Raw genomic sequence first — 19655 nt, forward strand, 5'->3', positions numbered from 1 at the left:
GCCAAAACCCAAACAGATCTAAAATACAGAAATAGCTATAGAAGTCACTTTCTGTAGCCTTCTCTAAAATGTTATATGAAGTTCTACGACTCGTATTACAAGACGTAACCTTACAGTGATCACATATTATCACAAAAGGAAAAGCAATCATATTTAAGTTTCATGATTTAAGGGTGGGTACATGCACAAGGATGAGAGGAAAACAACAGCAGATAGAGTTGATTACTGAACGGTGGGACTGTATGTTTGAGGAAAACAAAGGCTAAGGACAGGAGCTGTCTGAAAGCAGTGAAGGAGATGAAATTCCAGTAGATGGCACTCAAATCCGCAGCACAACCACAGAGCTCGCAGGGTCCCTGCAAGTGGTGCATTGCAAGCAGCTGTCTGCAAGCTGAGGGCAGAGATCCCAGCAAACAGTCAGAAGATTTGGGGGACTGGAAGACTTAATGGTACCTGAGACGCTGTGCCACAGCAGGCCAAGCAGCCGGGCCACAGAAGACTAAGAGAGCTGCAGGAGGCATCCAGGTAGCTGGTCCAGATCTGCTCAGTGGCATGCAACAACGGTAGATGTATTTTCCGCTGCAACTTTCACTCTCCTGACCACTTCTCACCTCACCCCAAAACTAGCCTCAAAACTATGGGGGGAAAGCAGGAATCTAGCTTCATTACAGATTTTAAGCAAGTATATCAGAGCAGGCTAAGGAAGGCAGCGCTATCACCTCTCTCAACAAGAGCTTAGGCACAAGTCACAAGGCAGGGCAATTCTCAGTCACAGAACTCTGTTTCAAAAATTAAGGGGCTCCCTCCAGTCTAACCCCGACATCCACGGGAGCCAGTGTTGCCAAGTGACAAAGCGCCTAGTCTTATAACCACTGAAAATCAAGATGTGTACTGTTCTACGCAAGAAGCTGTCCTGCATGCATAAATCACTGTGTGCAGGTACTGTTAATGTTTACCTCAACTTTGGTTCCTCCCCTTACTGCCTGTAGAGTTCACAGAATCCCTTAAGAAATATGAGGGAACAGACCATTAAAAACAAGTTACTTAGTGTCTTCAAAAACACACATGCTGTTCCTATAAGTAAGCATCAAAAACCCAATAACTAAGCCATTAATCCTTAATAATTCTTTTTTTTAAATCCATATCTCTGTTCCCTTGCAGGTAACGTTACAGCTGCTCACAGCTACCAAGACTGAACCTTTCCCTTTCCAGTGCAGATGCTCTTGACGCTACTGGGCTGAACCTGAAACTTCTTTACAGCTGGACCAAAAAGATCTATGAATATTCAGGCACTAAGGAATTTGGGCAGATATCCAAGAAGTGGCAGGCGCCAGCTACTGAATCTAAGGCTCTGTCAGTTCTTTGTGCTGAAAACACAACTATTCAGATTGCTTTATGCTCTAATGTGAGCACATTAAAGACTCTGAAACAAAAAAAATCTGCTCTGTTGATAAAAAACATATTTTAGCCTTTTTCCTCCTCGTGCAGCCAGTTACAATGCTGCACCTCACAGAAGTACACACACTATTGCTCAGCAGCTGCTGCTTATCCCATCTTTTTGCATGAGAGCTTGCTTTTGCTCTGTTCTTCCCCTCCTCGTGAGTAGTAATGTATGGGGGCAGAGCTGATCAGGGGTTATTTTTTGAAGGGCTCATGTCACAGACAGCATTTGTTTTCACTGAGACAGCTCCGAGTGGAGCTGGGAGAGCAGGTATGACAGCCACGGCTCCAGGGACTGGTGTGGGAGGGAAGCAGAAGAGGAGGGGCATGAGGAAGCTGAGCTGCAGCCGCTTTGCCTCTGCTCCTAGCTCCCAGGACAGCTTCAGCCTCAGTCCTTCTGGCACGGACTTCTCCTCTGCCACGAGAGCTTCTCCAGTAGCAACTGCCAAACCTGCAGTTACCTCCTGGATGAGAAAATTCTTCAAGCTCCTTTTTTGCCAGTTCATAGAAGAATCTGCACCAGAGATAGACAGAACTTGGAAGAATCATCTGAAGACAATTGCTCCCAAAAGGAAAGACACAGAGGACTGGAAAACCCAAGCATTCTGCCTCTGTCCCCGACTAACAAACATAGACCTGCCCGATAGCAGTCAGAGCTACAGCGACGGCTCCCTGCCTTCCAAGCAGCCTGGCTTCATGGAGGAGCAGGAAGACAACTTTGTGCTTTCCCTCGGAGCCAACACCAGCAAGTGCAGCCCTGAGACTAACCAAACACGGGCTCCAACATGCTGGTCAGGAGCAACCAGGGGTGGCCCAGAGGTGGTGATTGTACCGGTGCTTTTTGGCTTGATTTTCCTCCTGGGAATGGTGGGAAACACATTGGTGTTGGTTGTTTTGGGGCGCCTCCGGCCTGGGGGACGCCCATCACGCAGTGCTACCAATATCTTCATCCTGAACTTGAGCATTGCAGACTTCTCCTTTCTGCTCTTCTGCGTTCCCTTCCAGGCCACCATCTACTCCCTGCCAGAGTGGATCTTTGGTGCCTTCTTTTGCAAATGGGTTCACTACTTGGCCATGGCAACAATGCTGGTCAGCATCTTTACTCTGGTGGCTATGTCTGTGGACAGATACATTGCTGTGGTCCATGCCAAGCGTTCATCCTGCATCCGCAGCAAGCGCAACGCTGCCCTCGGCGTAGGTGTCATTTGGCTGCTGTCTCTACTCATTGCCATCCCTGTAGCCCAGCACCAGGCCCTCATGAGTGGTCATCAGCAAGCACCCAACAGCTCCTTCTGCTGGGAGCACTGGGCAGATGGTTCAACAGCCAAGCAGATGTACAAGATTACCATCCTGCTGGTGGGATACCTCCTGCCCCTGGTGCTCATCACCTGCTGCTATGCCAAGGTGGGTGAGAGGGATGCAAGTAATGTTTAAATGGAGGAAAAGATCACTCCCAGACTCTTGGTGGCTTGGATGTGTACACTCAAGCTGCCCAGGGAACAAGTAATAGATCCAATCCTTTCCATAGTCTCTCCTGGTATAGAATACTTCTCTGAATCAGGGGGAGGGAATGAGAACAGAGAATGAAATTACACCAACTCACAAAAAGGATTACAACTGTTAAGTTGATGCCTAGCCTGGCACCCAAATCCCCTAAAGATTCTTGATGATTTTCCTATTTTTCAGTTTGTTTTCTCTTGATAATAAATGTTTGCTCCTAGCAAGAGGAAAAACCTATGGAGGGAGAAACTATGCAGAGAGTGTACAGAAACAGTATTAAAGAAATCACCTCGATTTCTTTCTTTTTTTTTTTTTTTGACACAAAGCTCAGACACTGTCTTGCAAAGACTTGCAAAAAGAGATCTTAGAATCAGTGTGTTATTCAGCAAGAAATCACTTCCTTTCTTCTTGTGGATTGCTATCACTGAAATTTTTGGTTTCCCCTTACTGATCTTTAGCACATTTAAGACTGATAGTAAGTCTATGAGCTGTGTTAGCATGCAGAATAAGTTTTCTGTGAATTTTGAATTAATACCCTATTATGCAGGGACTGGACTTCCTTGACATTAGTCAGTTGCAGGTCTACCCACTTGGAAAAAAATGTTTTCCTGGAATTTAAGTTTATGTTTGTTTAATCAAAAATACATTACTTTCAATACTAACCTGTTCTGCTGTCAACAGGGCTAAGGATGGGACAATGCACTTAGATGTAATCCCTAAGCCCTCGGGCCTTGCTCGTCACAAGAGGAAAAAGCCACTAGAGCTCTTAACTCCTACCCTGTAGCTCTTGCTGTTTGTCCCCTCACTGCCCTAGGTGAGACAGCAGCAACTGGAAGGTGAGCCGCATTTAATAGAGGCAGGGTTTTGTTCATTAATTGCTTTAGAAAGTTTAGTCTGTTAGCGCCAAAGTATAAACATTGCCAGGTTACTGCCATGCTGTAATCAGGTTTCAAAAGCTTGATCTGGATGTTAACTGAGAATTTCCCTACAGTGCTCTAACATTTCTTGTGACTCTCCCTCTGAAAGGAGAGCCCACTCCAACTGCCCCATTTGTTAGTGCTGCGTTCAGGAGCGGCAGGACAGTCACACTAGGGTACAGTGCTGGCAGCCTGCTCTCTGCTTTTGTATATAATCAATCTAGAGAATAAGTGGAGATAACCTGAGGCACAATCTAAGATTCAAATCCATGGAAAGACTCCTGTGGATTTCAGCATAGTGCCAGCTGAGCTCTTAATATTTGCTGAATTACACCTTCTGGAACTGTAGCAGTTTTAGTGCTTTTTCCAAACCTTGTTTCTTGAAAGAGAAAGAACTGTGGAGGGCTTAGAATTAGAAGTCTCAAAGCGTCAAATTAAACTTTGGTTGAAGTCATGCTAAAACAATTATTTTAATTTTTGTTGCATGTATGAAAAGTTCAAATACTAATATACACAATTAAATTTCCCATTGAATATATTGCTCCTTTTTCCCCCCACTAAGGTTTTATACCATCTCCATACGAAAGTAAAGAACATCTCCAAGAAGTCAGAGAGATCAAAGAAGAAGGTAAATATCTTTGGTTCAATGTGTATACTGACTATAATATAGTAGTTATGTCAGGTTTCTAAAATAACCAATAGCCTTTTCCAGCTCCATCCACATACTGAAGTGCATTCATGTATTAGTCTTTCAGCTCATGTTCAGAATTCATGTTGACAGTTTGTTATACACAGTACATACTGATGCCATTATTGAAATGTTATATTGACCTCTATATACAGGCCTGCTGGACTGCCTTTTGATTTATTGTGCTATAATAGAATCCCACAAATACTATCTTTTTACATTGGCACCCAGTAAGATACTCAGACTATAAAAATATGTGGGTCTTTTGAGTACACCTCAGCAAGCTAAAAGGAAAATACATGAAGAACCCTGAAACTAAAGCACTTCTGATTTGCTGCGGTTTGCATTTAAGATCTTTCTTAAGGTTTGCATCTAAGTACATGAATTCAGGTCCTGGTTTGATCCCTTCGCAAGCCAAAGGACAGGGTTATCCTTGTCTCAAGCTGCAGGAAATAAGCAGAATTGCAAGTATTCACTGAGAAAAACACTAAGGATAGAATTTATTTTCTTCTGTTTAAGAATCTTACAGTGAATAAGCCATAATTAATGGAAATTTTCAGGTAGCAAAACTCACTGACTTCAGTGATGCAACATCAGATTTACCTGATGTGAAAGGGTAAAATGCTATTTCAGTCAGAAATGTTATAATTGTTGAGCATGCAGCAATAAGCAAAACTGTAGAGTATCTGGCTAGTCAAAGACAGGAAGTAATGGAGTACTATCATTAGCTGCTGACATGACACTCAGGTCACAGCCTGTGCCAGTGGCACAGCAACTGTACAACCCAACTGAGCAGTGCATGCACCTCCAAGCAGAGATGACAGCCAGTGGAGATGACTAGGGAATGCTTTGATTTGCTCTCAGCCAACACACTGGCCAGTTTCAGTGGCTGCCTGCCACGTTAGAGCAGCCCTACAAGATGTTGCCACTTTGCTGTCTATGACAAAAAAAATAAATGAGGGTCATTACAGCAAACATGGCCATTTGATTGAAAAGGGTGCAAGACACAGAAATCAAAGCTTTTACGTGACTCCAGAGAAAAGAAAAAAAAAAAAAAGAGACAGACATTGCTAACACAGCTGCAACAAGCTACAGATGTTTTGAAACACAGAATCATTTCTGGGCATGATAAGTTGCATCCAGTGATTTACTCACTAGCATTACAGGACCCCCCTGTAAATCTAGATCACTCACAAGATGAAGAATTCAAGATACTAGATTTTCAGCATGCTGCAGCTATATCTCATAATAACTGTAACCAGTACCTCTATTGTTTTTTCTTTTGCCAAAGAGACTTACTGTAATGGAGAAAGAGAGGTATATCCCTAAACGTAACATAGCCATCTATTCCTTATCTCAGAAAGAAACCAATCTTCTTAAGTTAATGTTTTGCATACAACTAAGGTATCACAGAAAAACGTACAGTTTTCATCAACATAGATGACTTCATGATCAACTTATTCAGGAAAAAGCAGAGGTACTCTAGTAGGTTAGCGGTGCAATTTAGCATGTATGGTACAATCTGAAACAAAACTGAAGGGGTTTAAATACAAAAATAATATTATCTTTCAGGTGTATTCTCTGCAATATTGTGCTATAGTTTTAATGGTCTGGTCTGTGCTGCTTCTCGTTGATTTAGAGTTGTTACAGAGATTTTGCCAGTTCTTTATGCCCTGAATCGTAACCAAATTTAACTCTAGATTACATTTAGTTTCTACTCCTTCATTACATTTGCTAACATACACTCAGTTTTGTTGGCAATATACTTACGAGTATCAATCCATAATTGGTCTTGCACCTACACAGCCTGTAAGGATAAAACTCAGCTGGTATTTGCAATATTATCTCACAATACATAAGGCAACTGTAGAAGTTATAATACACCACACAATATTTCCTTGATGGGAGTTACTTTCCCTTTCCCCTTAGAGTGTTTTTGATCATATTTTCTGTGTTCAGTTGCTGAGTTCACAAAGCAAGCCTCACAAACACCATCTCACATAGAGCCTCGCAAACACCACTTTTTTTTCATCGCTTGTTCCTGAACCTTATTGAGACTAGTGTTATCAGTCCAGCTCATCTAATTTCAAGTGGGTTCTGATAAACATTCCTTTAATCACCTTTTCTCAGGCAATAAATTATGCAAGAATTAGCTGCTATGTATTGCCTACTGCAGGAACATCACCAGACCTAGATGAACCAGACTATGTTGAAGAACACCATGTCTAATTTTGCCTACTGACTTTCTGTTGAACACTGATGCTGCCACAGATTAAGATTTGAAAACCAAGAGTATTATTCCTGGGCAGATAGTGCAAACTACAAGAAAGCACAATCAGAGTCTTGCGTGCTTAACAACTACCATGACAAAAGGCAACTAAAAATCTGTTGTTTGTGTAAAATACAGCAAATAAAATGCTAAGAAGCACTGTCATTTTGTACAGAATAATTTCATGACTTTACAAGTTTGAAAAGTTGCTCTAGGTCTCAACCTATACCAACACCACAAATCCCTAAACAACAAATCCCTAAACAGTTTGGTTGGTTTAAATTCCCCCTTCTGTCTTTCCTTACCTATATATAGAATCATAGAATCATTTAGGTTGGAAAAGATCTTTAAGATCATATGAAAGGCACACTATCCATTTCTTTTCTACGTTTGAAGAGAAAGCTACCAACAGCTGAAAATTTCTGCTGACATTTTCCTGTAAAGCGGTAAGTTACCGAATTTCATTTATGACACTAGTTTTTTCAAATGTATCCATTTGTATTTTTTTCACATTTGACCTGTAGAGTTAGATGAAAAAACAGCTCTACAGTTTCTCCTGCTTTGGGTTTCCTGATTAGATATGGTTGAGCAGACCAATCTTAAAAAAAAAACAAACCTTTGACTTCACCTGTTCAAACAGGCTAATGGTACAACACTTCTTCCTACCTCCCCTTAAGTATTCCCCCATCCATAATTCTGGAATGCCTGGCAGCAATTCTTGTTCTACTTGGCACAGTTAGGCCTAATTAAATAGGCGATCCTTTCAGATGAATGAAAAAAAAAAATCAAATACATTCCTCTCTACACACACACACCATCTTCCACAATTTGTCTCCTTCCATCACTTTCTGTGTAGAAACTGCTCATCTAGCCTTTCTGCAGACCAAACGGCATCTTTAGTGTACCTTTTTAAAGTATTTTTTTGTTTCAACCACTTCTGTTAGCACTTTTTATAAAGAGTCTTTCTTGGGTAGGTTGCAGACACCCTCAATTCCTTCATGTGCTTTCAAAGTATACTTGAAACATATTGAGTATCAATCTTTTCAAGCAGATCTTCTCAAGAACACTTCACATTAGAGCTTAATAGGAAATTCGTATGTGTGTGTCAGTTCTGTTAAATTAGCTTCCTTCATATGTACTTAATTGGTCTATTAGTGACAAGTAGTTTTGTTTGGTTTTAATTCATAAACTTCATCAGAGATTAAGTGAACAGCTTTTGCTTATTTTGCGTGAAGATGTTTGACAAATGAATCTTGCTCCACATTTGAAAGGTTAATTTGGCATCTAGCTTGTTCTGAAATACGTGTGTGACTTCAGTGGCTAAACCCTAATTGCCTTGATCTATCAAAAGAAAGTGTAACATAACAACAAAGTCTTCCAATATGAGGTGATAAAATTACCTGATTCTCATCTGTTAACGTACAGTATGTATCTTGACCGCAAATGTATCTTTGAAAACCAAGTGTCACACTGGTACAAAAAAGTACAGTCTGGAACTATGACCACTCAGTTCCTATTTCATTCCTATAATTTCAAGAAAGAGGGACACTTGAGCTATTATCCTCCTCCCATCCCTAAGGGAAGGGGATTTGCTCTGTTTGGTTTTTTTCCTGATTTTTTGTCTGTTTGGTTTGTGGGTTTGGGGTTTTTTTGGTTTTGTTTATTTTTTTAAACAGATAAGTAGTAAGTTTTGCAAACGGCTATCTGGTGAGATCTCACTACATTCATCTGGGCTACATATTGAGTAAAGGTCTCAAAAGAATCAAATTGTGGACTCAGAGTCCTTGTTGAACACAATTTCCCAGTGCAGTGAAATGATTGCCTGCATTACCACTGCAAACAGTTTGTCTTGCCTTTCAGAATTCCAGAAACTACGCTATCTCTTTTGCTTTGTGCTATACAGACTCCTCAAGATAGAACACTTCCAAGACAAAACATATTTAAGAAACAAAGCAAATGCCATACAGCTTAGGGAAGGGACTTCTCATAAACAGCATTCCACATGCTGGCTGAAAACATATTGCTATTATTCTCCATTAGAGGCTGCTTCTAAACACCAGTAATATCAGGTAAGAAAAGTGTCATGACTTATTTCTGGATCTATAGCTTTCGTTGATCTTGTTAGAGTCTTAGTATAATACCATTCCCATCCCTCCAGCCCTAAATCCTGTAAACACTGATAACAGGCAGAAGAGACATCATCCTAATTCACATAGTTTGAGACACAGAACACAGAAATGCATGCAGTAAGGAAGTATTACAGCGACAAATCCAAATTCAAGCCACCAGAAAGGAGCCAGTATTTTATCTGTTATTAGTACCTATGAATGTCGAAACAACATGTGAATCTGCATAAGGCCAACATTTACAGAACAAGTGAGAGAGACTGCTACGTGCAGACCTGTGACAATTTCTAAAGAGATATGAAAGAATAGCCAAATGAACAGTCACAGTGTTAGGCAAGTATGTGCCTGACTTTCCTAGTTGCATTGTTGTAGCAAAGAAAGCAAAATAATACTAGATTTAACTGAATCTGAGTATATGAAGTATACTGGGGCCCAGATAGTTGGTAATGTAGCTCAACCTCTCCCTTTAAAGATCATATTGTAACAGTAATTTGTATTAATGCCTTTTAAAAAAAAAAAAAAAATCTTTTTTTTTTTAAATAAATCTAACCCACAGAAACAAAGCTTAATGAACTACAGTACTAGGAATTTGTTATTCTAAGAACTCTCTTGCTTGTTTTCTCTACCACTTTTTTCTGAGACAGCATGGTTTTCCAGCGGGTGCTCCCGCAGCGCTGTGCTCAGACTTCTGTACAGGCTTACCTGGTGCGCGCCGGCTGCACTCAGCAGAGGAGCACCAGCTGCCCAGGGATCAAGCAGAGCTACACATGCAGACAAATGTGCCTACTGTCTGTTATCTGAGAATGGAGGAAAAAAAAAAACAAACAAACAGTTAAAATGATTGTATGTTTTCTAGCTATCTGCACAATTAAGAGGAGCTCTGACACATACATCTGAAAGAGTGGCACTGCCACCCAATTTCCCCTCAAGGGCACCTTGTCAAAGAGTTCCCAGTGGACACTAGTATAACAAAGCATCTTCTCTAAATAAGTCTTAAATGCCAGGATTTACTTCAGCAGAATCTGAAGCCCCTGCTGTTGTCTCCCAGACAAAATTGCCATACGATAAACCTGGGGTTCCAGTGCGAATTTCATTCTCTGCATAGTGTTTGCAAAGTCACCTTTCCCTTCTCTTCCATTATTTGTGATCTTTCTGTTCTCTATCATTGTCCTACTTGCCATAGTATTGTACTGAAAATTTATGTTATTTGAAGTTATGTAGGGGCTAGAAAGTCAGATAGGAGAACCCTGTTTTCTAAGGCCAACCTATTTGTGGGCAATGTTTAGGTATGTGATTGTAAAGTTAATTACAAACACATTTTGTTTGAATGGGCCTGGTTTATGAATAACCCAGAGAGCTCTGACAGCAGCCCCCTCCAAATCAGTGTTCAAACACTCGCTGAAAAGAACAAGTTTGTTTTTAACAGAATCCTACGGATGGCATACAATCTTCCAGGCACATACATCACACACAAAAGAGTTTTGTGGATGGGTTGCGATTTATAAGCTTTTAAGTTATAGCATGATTATGTTCAAACTACGGCAGCTTTTTCAATTTATACACACTTGAAACTTTGAAAAAATTTCCCTTGCACAAAGTTTGTTGTATCCTGACTTCATATTCCATTATCAAAAGAGTTTGACCTTTATTTCAGATTCCTACTTTGCAAATTTTTATATATGCTTGCCATCTACATGTCAATGGTGGACATGCTCAATTTAATATGCTTTTCCATTTATATGTAATATTTGTGCATTAGAGCAAAGAAGAAGTTTAGGAATTTTTTCAAGCTTAGGCTGAAATTCTGCATGATGAACTAAGAGTGTGCTTGCAGAAGAGATACACGACTGTCTGTTTCCCTGTTTAATGCCATACTAGCAGCACAAGTTCCCCAACCTTAAAATTTAGATGATGTGATGCTGCAGGATTCCCCTTTGAAGTTTTGGATAACTGTTTCTTGAGGCCAGCCAGCAAGACCACATGCTATGAAACCTTGTGCACCTCTGAATCACAAATAAAGTATATTTCAGTTCTATTATTTCCTTCCTGGATCATGCAGAGTATAGCAAGTCTATAATTTGACTCCAAGGAAAGTTAACAATGCCCTGTCTGACAGTGTTGAAAAGCATTTCATAAGAGCCCAACCCTAGGAACTCTGAACGTACATTTGCAGTAAATAAGATGATTTAACAATGGAAATTAATGCAAATCATGGTCTATTCTGATCATGAAATGACCCTGTGGTGTCTTACTGGCCTCTGGAGCACGCCAGGGTTCCTCAATGTTTACTCAGTTTTGTCCTGTACATCTTTAAAGAACAAATAACAAGACTTGAAAACTAAACAGTCTGAAATGCTTTTTCCGAGTTTAAGAATGTTTCTGGGGATGTGAATTTCACAGCTATTTTGCAAGCTCCCTTGAAAGGGCAGCAGAAGTTGTGGAACCTTGAGGACAAAAGCTCCAATTAACAGACAATTTAAGTTAACAAATTAGTACTACACTTTTCTATTGTTTAGCTACAATAGAAAGGTAAACCATGCTTACCTGGTGGGAAAGCAGTGTCTCTTGTTTTGTTCTCTATTCCTTTCCTAATAATTCCTAAAATTTTATTTGCCTTATTTTATTACCATTTTTAAAAATTTCTGCTCTTCTAGCCAATACTTGAGAACAAGGCTGTTCACAAAACTATAAGCCCAAGATCCTATTCCAAAATTTTAATGGTCAGTTCAAAGCACATCTCTCTCTATGAAGCTGATTGTTTTCTTCCTTAGCTCATATATTCACCACCTTACATTTACCTACATGCAAATTAACTGTTCGTTGCTCCCAGAGCTAAGTCAATGCAAATAAAGTTGATTTGGGACACTTTGTGGAGCACTGCATTTTGAAGGTCATAGAACAGCTTGAAGGTAAAACATACAGAATTCCTCCAAGGTAGCCAGGTATTCCTGAACATCTTGACCAGCAGGGACACACAAAAGTTGCACTGTAACTGCTTTCCCATATGCTGAACTATTTCTTTGGCTTCTGTTTACACAAATGGAAGGTTTTCATATAGACTTAATGAACACAATGTTCAAGGCCTTGGCACTTGAACAACAGTAAGTACAGCAAAGGAGCATGGGAGATCCTGGCATCCATCCAGCAAACAAATACTAATCAGAAGTGAAATCCTGCAAGTTGTTTTGCTAACAAGAGCCTAGGGCAGTGGGAATAGAGAGCATCATTACCAATTAGTGGATAATAGGAATATCATAATGCTCATAGGCATTTGTGAATACAAAGTGACTAAGTATTAACGGCATCAACAGAGGAGATTAGTGACATAATCACAGAATGAGAGATGTGCAGATGAGCAGTTAGAACACTGCAAGTAAGCCGTCGAGAAATGAAGAGTGCACCTCTTAGTGTGCAATGCCAGTCACCAAAATGAACTGATAACAACTGAAATCTATTTGTTTCAATCCCTTCTCTTCTTCATGACAGCCAACTTCCATCTCTGATTGCAAGAAAAAAAAAAACAGAACAATGAAAAAGAACAATTTAAGTATGGTTTTCAGACGACTGAAGAGTAGTACTACACTCAAGTGTAATAAATAGGACCAAAGGCAGTGAGAAGTGCATCAGAAGTAATTAACAGATGCATTTGCTCTGAAGCAGAGGAAGCTGCTATCCAACATTTAGGTTAGTTAAGAATACGTATGGTCTTTTTTGAATCAGCTGTTTGAAAACATTGTGTGTTTATCACTAAGCTATAACCATGTTTCTGGAGATCATATTGTGCTTTGGGACCTTTCTGTTAGAACTCTAGGGTAGAAAACAAAAGGATGTTTGCAAATGCATCAGGGGGAGTTGAATTTGTGAACAAAGGATAGAACCTGGCACCAGGAAAGAAGAAACTGACAGTTTTCACTTTGCACATTGGCTTAAAGTGGGACTCAGAGCAAAGGGATGCTCTTGACTGATTTCTGTCTTCAGAAAAAAGAGGATCCCAGAATCTAAAGTGACAAAAATTGTTTTCCTCAGAAGCTGGTAAGTACCTCCAGCAATACGCTGGTAGATTGTGCTAAGCCACATGTCCTTCCTGAGCACTAACACAGCATACCTGCAGTATCTAAAAGCAAAAGCTTAGGACACCACAGGTCACTGTTTTTTTTGCCAAGCCTTCACTGCAGTAAAAGTACAATATATAGCCAAGTCTGAAACTCTGTAGCTTACGCAAATCAAGTCTGGGGCAATCAAAACATGCACCAATCGTGTCTCAAACTTTAGGGAAAAGGAGATGCAAGTTAGAGATGAGCAAAACAGCAGAAAAGAATTTCTCAGTAAATAGCATCATCAGGTAGGCTTTACATTAGAAGTTAAGAGAAAAGTCCCCGCCTACACACAAAGGCTGAGGAAGTATGGTATGAAGAAGCAGCACTGCTCTCACAGAGCAGTAATAAAGGGAAGGTCAGTTGTTATTTGCTGATAAGACAGTGTGGAAGAACAGGCATAGGCTTCTTTATGCTTCTTCCTTTAGAATCATAGAAGAAAAAAAGAGATGAAAACCATATTCAGAAAACAGCAGTTGTCTCACTAATTAAGCCCAGTTTTTCATCAAGCTAGCGAGAATGTACAGCTTAATAAAAACCTGATTGAATGTTCTTTTCTGTTTCTGTGTGGCTGAGGTACACAGTGCAAATAGATGGTCTGATCAGCTCTGAAAAAAGGTATGCAGCTAGCTGTCTCAAACTATGACTACCTCAGGAAAGCAATAAGCTCTCTACCTTTAGACTGCTCTGTCCACTCTATATTTTAATCTCAGGAATGTTTATTATCTAACATATCAGGTAGTTCTGCCAAAAATAGGTCAGTCCGTGGAACACTAGAAGCATTTGACTCATTACAGGGCAATCTTAATTTTACCCTTAACAAGTTGCCTGACAAGTTGAGGCAGCTTCATTAGAAGCTTATCAAGGACAACAGCTCCAAACACAATTTAACGCTAGAGTTCATCATTCTCCAAAATGAGGCATCTCCTCCCAAAAGGGTTTTTAAACACATTTCTTGTTGCTTTTTGAAGGGGAAGACTAAAAGGAAGAAATAGCTTGTCCAAGGCTGGAAAAAAAAAAACCAAACCAAAAACCAACCAAACAAAAAGGGAAAACAGACAAAGAAAAGCAGGAAGGTGTAAATGAGAAGATCACCTATAAAGATAACAGAAGAATAAGCAAGTAAATTCTAGACAATCTGTGCATGGCAGGAACAATAATAGGGATAAATAAGAGAGAAGGTTATCTACTTATTTGACAATCAAAGATATTTATGACTCTTTTAGTTTCTATTTCCCACCATGCTGTTGATTCACTGTATAGCTTAAGCACACTTTGTCTCTGCAACAAATAAGGCATTAAGTTATTTTGTGGAGTTGCTTGAAAGACTTCTAGGAGTATTAATAGAGAGTTAGATAATCCAGTAGTGGCCGTCGTGCATGTCTGTTATGGACCCACGGAACCTTCAGAGATGAACCAGAAGGCTAGCATTAAGTGGGCACAGCTAGACCAACAGTAATCCGTTAACTGTGCAAATTATCACAGCCCACTAAAACAGTACACAAGCTATTTCGATCAGTAGTCTGCAGCTGCTGACACTCTATATTAACATTAGTTTTAGCTACAACAAAGTTACCATATTAAAAGCCAAACATAATGTTTTGTTTCGGTTTCCTCTATCTTAACTACATATTCCCTAACTTGAAAAAACAGACAAAAGTTCCATTTCCAAAACATGTTTATTGGGTCATGAATTATGTATATTATTGCTGTAGCATTGTCTATTTTTTCCATCTGCAAAATCCCAAATAGCTGGACCTCAGAAACACCTCTATGCTAATACATAGCAACTGCAAACCCATTTTTAATACCCAGCCCTATGTTAAATGTGCACTTTGTTATTTCACAATGAAAGGAAAAAAGAATCTAGGTATATACCCCTTAATCAAAAGAGTATTTCAGTGCTTGTAGTCCCCTAATTTAAGCAGAAGGATGCTATGAAAGGTTGCCTCGGTAACAAGGCTAAGCTGCTTAACATTGATAGAGGGTAAAAAAGTAGCAGCATTATTGCTGGTGAAAGCTAAGGATGGGACCCATTTATTAATAATTTCTTTAGTACCCATCATGCCACAGTAGGCAAGCTAGACCCCACAAGACCACTACGTCAGCGTCTTTCAGTTCCATCAACTTCTAATCATACCAGGATATTTTTAAGGACAGCACCTGCTTCCCAGTGTGGCCAGTTTGAGGATGTTTGGGAGCTGAAGTTGTTCACTCACATGGGAACATGCTTTGTCACCTCTTATGTCAGACAGCATTCTAAAAGGCAAAACAAGGAAGCATCTGAAGCATGCCAGGTACAGGATGAACCTACAGGTTATTGCCTTTTAAAATTAATACAAACTTACTTGACAGACCTATTTGACAACAGGTCGCCTTTTTTTTTTTTCCCTCTTTGTATTGTAGGCAAATGTTTTCTCTTATTTGAACAGCAATCTTGATCTGATACAATAACATCTTCCTAGAGAGGTTAACAGATTTAAATGGCTTGTTAATGTAGCTAAGACAGGTGAAGGTGGTACTTTTGTTTCATATCCACAGTTTTCCACTTCAATAATCATGTTTTAATTGCAGAACATCATTGCTGCAGGCCCTATGTGAGCAGATTAAAGATGGTGCCTGTCCAACATAGAGAAAACTCCTCTTTACCAATGCAGATGATTTTTCTGCAGAGTTAAACAAGTAGAAGAAAAAGCAGTTGCCATGTAAAGCACCTTTTAGCCTTCCCCCACATTACTACTGTCCTAGCAAATAGAATACACTTTAAACATTTTAGTGTGATTCACTCTAGGTATAAGATCAGATTAAGTGTATGTTATAAACGATAATTAGAATTCTAGTGTGCCCTCATATTCTGCAGGTTTTAATATTGTTACTTAGGAAGGTTAGCATAATATTAAGGTCCTGAACCAACTCAAATTGTCTAGATTGCCACATATTTAATAAAGAACTATATCTGAATGCATAAGTGCAGCAGCTTCTTAGAGACACAAGTGGCTTTTGAAGTATTTTGACATTAAAAAAAAACAAAGAACACAAACCAACCAAAACAAAGGCTTTTAAAGTTCTAAATAATCTTAGGAAACATCAAGAGCATTATAGGGCAGTTACTAGAGTGAAACAGAAGAACCTGGAAAACAAATAGATTTCCTCCGGTTTCACCCCATATCTCCAACCCCTTTGGCCAAGTCAGGTTACAAACATAAGACTTGTTTATAAATATTTTAGCCCGGTCTTCCACTGTTCTCATGTATTGGACTGCAATCAATTGCTACAATCCCAGGTGTTACGCACTGAGATCTAATCACCTTATATTCTTTCTGCTACAAAGTAATGCCACTCCGCTCTTCCCTGGAACACGCTGTCATCATCTCCCAAACATGCAATACAGAAGCCTTCTGTTAGCCAGTATATATTCATGAATATAACACCTAACTCATTGATACAAGAAGACGGAAAAAGCCATCACTAAAGTAGACTTTAGATGAGTGAAACTTTATCAAGTACCTGGAGAGCCCCTGACTACAAATGCTCTGAGGAGAAGTATTTCGGTTGTACCACTACTGTCTTTCAGAGCACCAGAGAATCCATCTAAGACATAATTCCTTAGGAACCCTTGCTTCATTAGTTCTGGTACTCATAATTTCCGTGTTTTCCTCAGGTTACATTTCCAATAAGGCCAAGCATATGCCATAGCATACTAACTAAAGCATGCTGCAATTTCCTTCTCACCCAAAACACAGAGAGAATACCAAGACAGGAGCAAGCAACCCATGAAATGCCCTCCCAGTTTAACAGGAATCCAAAAAATCTTCTTCCTGAGCCTGAGACCAGCTCTACCCAGCCACCTGAGTCACCACTGAGATACTGCCTAGGAGATATGCTTAATTTGGCAAGTCATGCCAACTGTGCAGGGCTGCAGAAAAATCTGAGAACATACAGAGCTTTTGCCGCAGGTGTTGCATTTGCTGTATTTTGGCGGGACTTAGAAGAAGATTTCCCTTCTCCTATAAAATCATTCCAGCTTAGATATTTTGGTGTTAGATATATGTAAGCCTGAGTCTTTATAACTTCGATTTATGCATTTTAGCATAACAGGTACAGTGACAGAATGCTATAAAGTGCTTCAAAACAAGATAAAAAATCCTACAGGTCTTCTCTAGCAGACAAAACAACTGCTAGATGTAGCCATTATAACCACTGCTTAAATGTGGTTTTGTTCATTAGAAAATTATCCCTCTTCTAAGAAAGTAATTACACATTATTCACTTGAAATCATGCAAGGGAATTACTGACAGAAGCATTAACCTAGACTAGTAAGGCTGTAAACCTTAAACTGAAACGAAGCCTAAGTTTTCATTTTTCTCCATTACTTTTCTACTACTTGTACAACAATTCTCCTTAGGGGAAATATCTGCATATTTCCAAATTGTTATATTTACTAGAATGACAAAATACCGAAGAGAAACACTAAATACTACAGTCGAAAAGCATACATTTTGCTGAGAAACAGGTGGGGGAGAGGAGGGAAGTCACCTGCTGTGCATCTGTTACAGTACCCACAAAAGAGGGAATTAAATATGTAAAAATATGCTCACCTTCCACTACCATTAGTGTTTTTGAAAACTCCTGAAGTCAGGTGGAATTAGCCCTGCAAAAACATTAGGAAGCAATCTCAGTCAGTAATCTCTGAGCCTGAGCGTGCTAGAAGTAAAAAGTGAGAGAAAAGCAACACCCTCAGCCGCCTTAAACGTGAAGGGTGAAGTCCCTCTCCCTCAGGGTCTTACAGAAAGAAAGTTGAAGCGGCTTGTAGCTTAATTTTAAAAGTCATTCTTCATCCTCTGCAAAGACTCTCAGGAAAATAAAATAAAATAATTTTAAAAGAGTGTTTTGTTGTAACACACACCTTTAACTATACTAGGTTGAGGAGTTTTCGTTCAAGGGGGGGAAACACCTTTTCAATAAAGACTGAGCTTTTTCTCGGTATGTATATCTTGCAGGTCCTCCAAACATTATCTTCACAGCAATATTTACAGGGCAAGGGACTTTGCCAACACTGGTGAAGATCTCTGCTTCAGACTGGACTCACAGCCCCAAAACACAGTCATCGTACCCCCAGTCTTCATGTTAGTCCTTTCCCCACCCAGGTTCCTCACAGCCTGAGCCCTTCTCCCTAAGCTACCATTTCCCTCAACAAAAGAAACAAAACCCAAAGAAACAGCCTACTAAGTTTCACACCAAAATAGCTCAAACAGCTCATACCACCTACCTTTAGTCAAGGCTGGCCCTCTGTGCACCCTTCCCACCCTGGCAGCACCCAACCACCCCCTCACACTGCTCCACCATGTTCCTCAGCCCTCGTTCCCCTTCCCCAGCCACAGCTGTGGGGCTACCACAGCTGCAGTCAGCAGCTCACCTCATGTTAACCTTCATTTTGGATGGTGACTTCAAAAAACACAGTTTTCAGGAAAATTTTACCTCAGGTCAAGCTTTGGGGCTTACAAATGACAGCTTGCAGTGGTGGCTGGCCAGCCTAACTAGAGAGCAAGGGCTGCAGGGACACGCCCCTAACCCAGCCAGCGCACAGGCTGCGAGCCCACTGGCACTCCCTCAGGTAATAGTCTAGCTAGGAATATTTGTAACCAAAGAGCACTGTATGTTTAAAAAATAAATAAATAAAAAATCATCCTCCGTGCATTGTTTTTCTTGGTTTCTCCCCTAAAAGGAAAGCTACTGGACTAATCTTTCTCCTCAGAAACATGCAGGGTCAGCCTTCTCTCAGTGGCCTGTTTCCTTGCAGCCAGACTGTTTTCCCCTGCAGTTATTTTCAATAGCCTTAATGCTTAATGTTCCTCAGCCTCCAAATGTTAGGCAATATTATTTCCACTCTTACACGTAACTTAGCATTACCGTTGCAGTCTCTGTATTGTTGGAGGTTTTATGGGCGCTATCTCCATTGCCCATGGAGTTATTTACTTGAGCCAAAACCAGGCAATTCTTATTTCCTTTTTCATAGTGTCATCACTTGCCCACATGGCAGTCATCAGTGTTGCCTGTGTTATGCTGCCTTCACTACTGACAGAGGAAGGCAAACTCATACCACAAGACTTGATCACTACAACCATTTAACACGTGACCTTGTCTTTTGCAGACAGCGCAGACAGTGCTTCTCGTGGTTGCTGTGTTCCTGCTCTCCTGGCTGCCACACCACATCATCACGATGTGGGCAGAGTTTGGGCAGTTTCCCCTGAACAACATCTCCTTCACGTTCCGCATCATCTCTCACTGCTTAGCCTACGGGAACTCTTGCATCAACCCCATCATTTACGCTTTCCTCTCGGAAAACTTCCGCAAGGCCTGCCGGCAAGTCTTTACCTGCAAGTTCTTCCTGCGGCCAGTTCCCACTGAGAAACTGGTCAGAATACGCATGGAGAACTTCTCTACCACACACTCGACCACCAACATGTAAATTGGGCTCATAAATACATTTCAGGAGAAAGAGGAGGGGAAAGGGTGCTGTCTGGGTAGAACAGCTATACAAGTGCATTTCAGGGAGAGGCACAGCCTGCAAAAATGTGGACTTTGTCAGATTACCAGAGTGGTAGGAGGCATTTTTCCATC

General features: G+C 40.3%; 1 protein-coding gene across 1 annotated transcript; it reads left to right on the forward strand.

Annotated features, from left to right (window-relative positions):
• The first annotated feature begins 2136 nt into the window (after positions 1 to 2136).
• On the forward strand, positions 2137 to 19503 carry LOC141741938 (galanin receptor type 1-like). The gene is made up of 3 exons (XM_074583173.1): positions 2137 to 2844; positions 4420 to 4485; positions 19186 to 19503. The coding sequence occupies exons 1-3, from the start codon at positions 2137 to 2139 to the stop codon at positions 19501 to 19503; spliced, it is 1092 nt and encodes a 363-aa protein (XP_074439274.1).
• Positions 19504 to 19655: the final 152 nt, after the last annotated feature.

Source organism: Larus michahellis, chromosome 4 (genome assembly GCF_964199755.1).
Source record: "Larus michahellis chromosome 4, bLarMic1.1, whole genome shotgun sequence".
In the NCBI taxonomy this organism is placed as follows: Eukaryota; Metazoa; Chordata; class Aves; order Charadriiformes; family Laridae; genus Larus; species Larus michahellis.

Excerpts from the sequence above, each read along its gene's own strand:
- LOC141741938 (XM_074583173.1), top strand. The coding sequence starts at position 2,137 with ATGGAGGAGCAGGAAGACAACTTTGTGCTTTCCCTCGGAGCCAACACC. Across the intron at positions 2,845-4,419 it reads TCACCTGCTGCTATGCCAAG|GTTTTATACCATCTCCATAC; the intron begins GTGGGTGAGAGG and ends CCCCCCACTAAG. Across the intron at positions 4,486-19,185 it reads CAGAGAGATCAAAGAAGAAG|ACAGCGCAGACAGTGCTTCT; the intron begins GTAAATATCTTT and ends TGTCTTTTGCAG.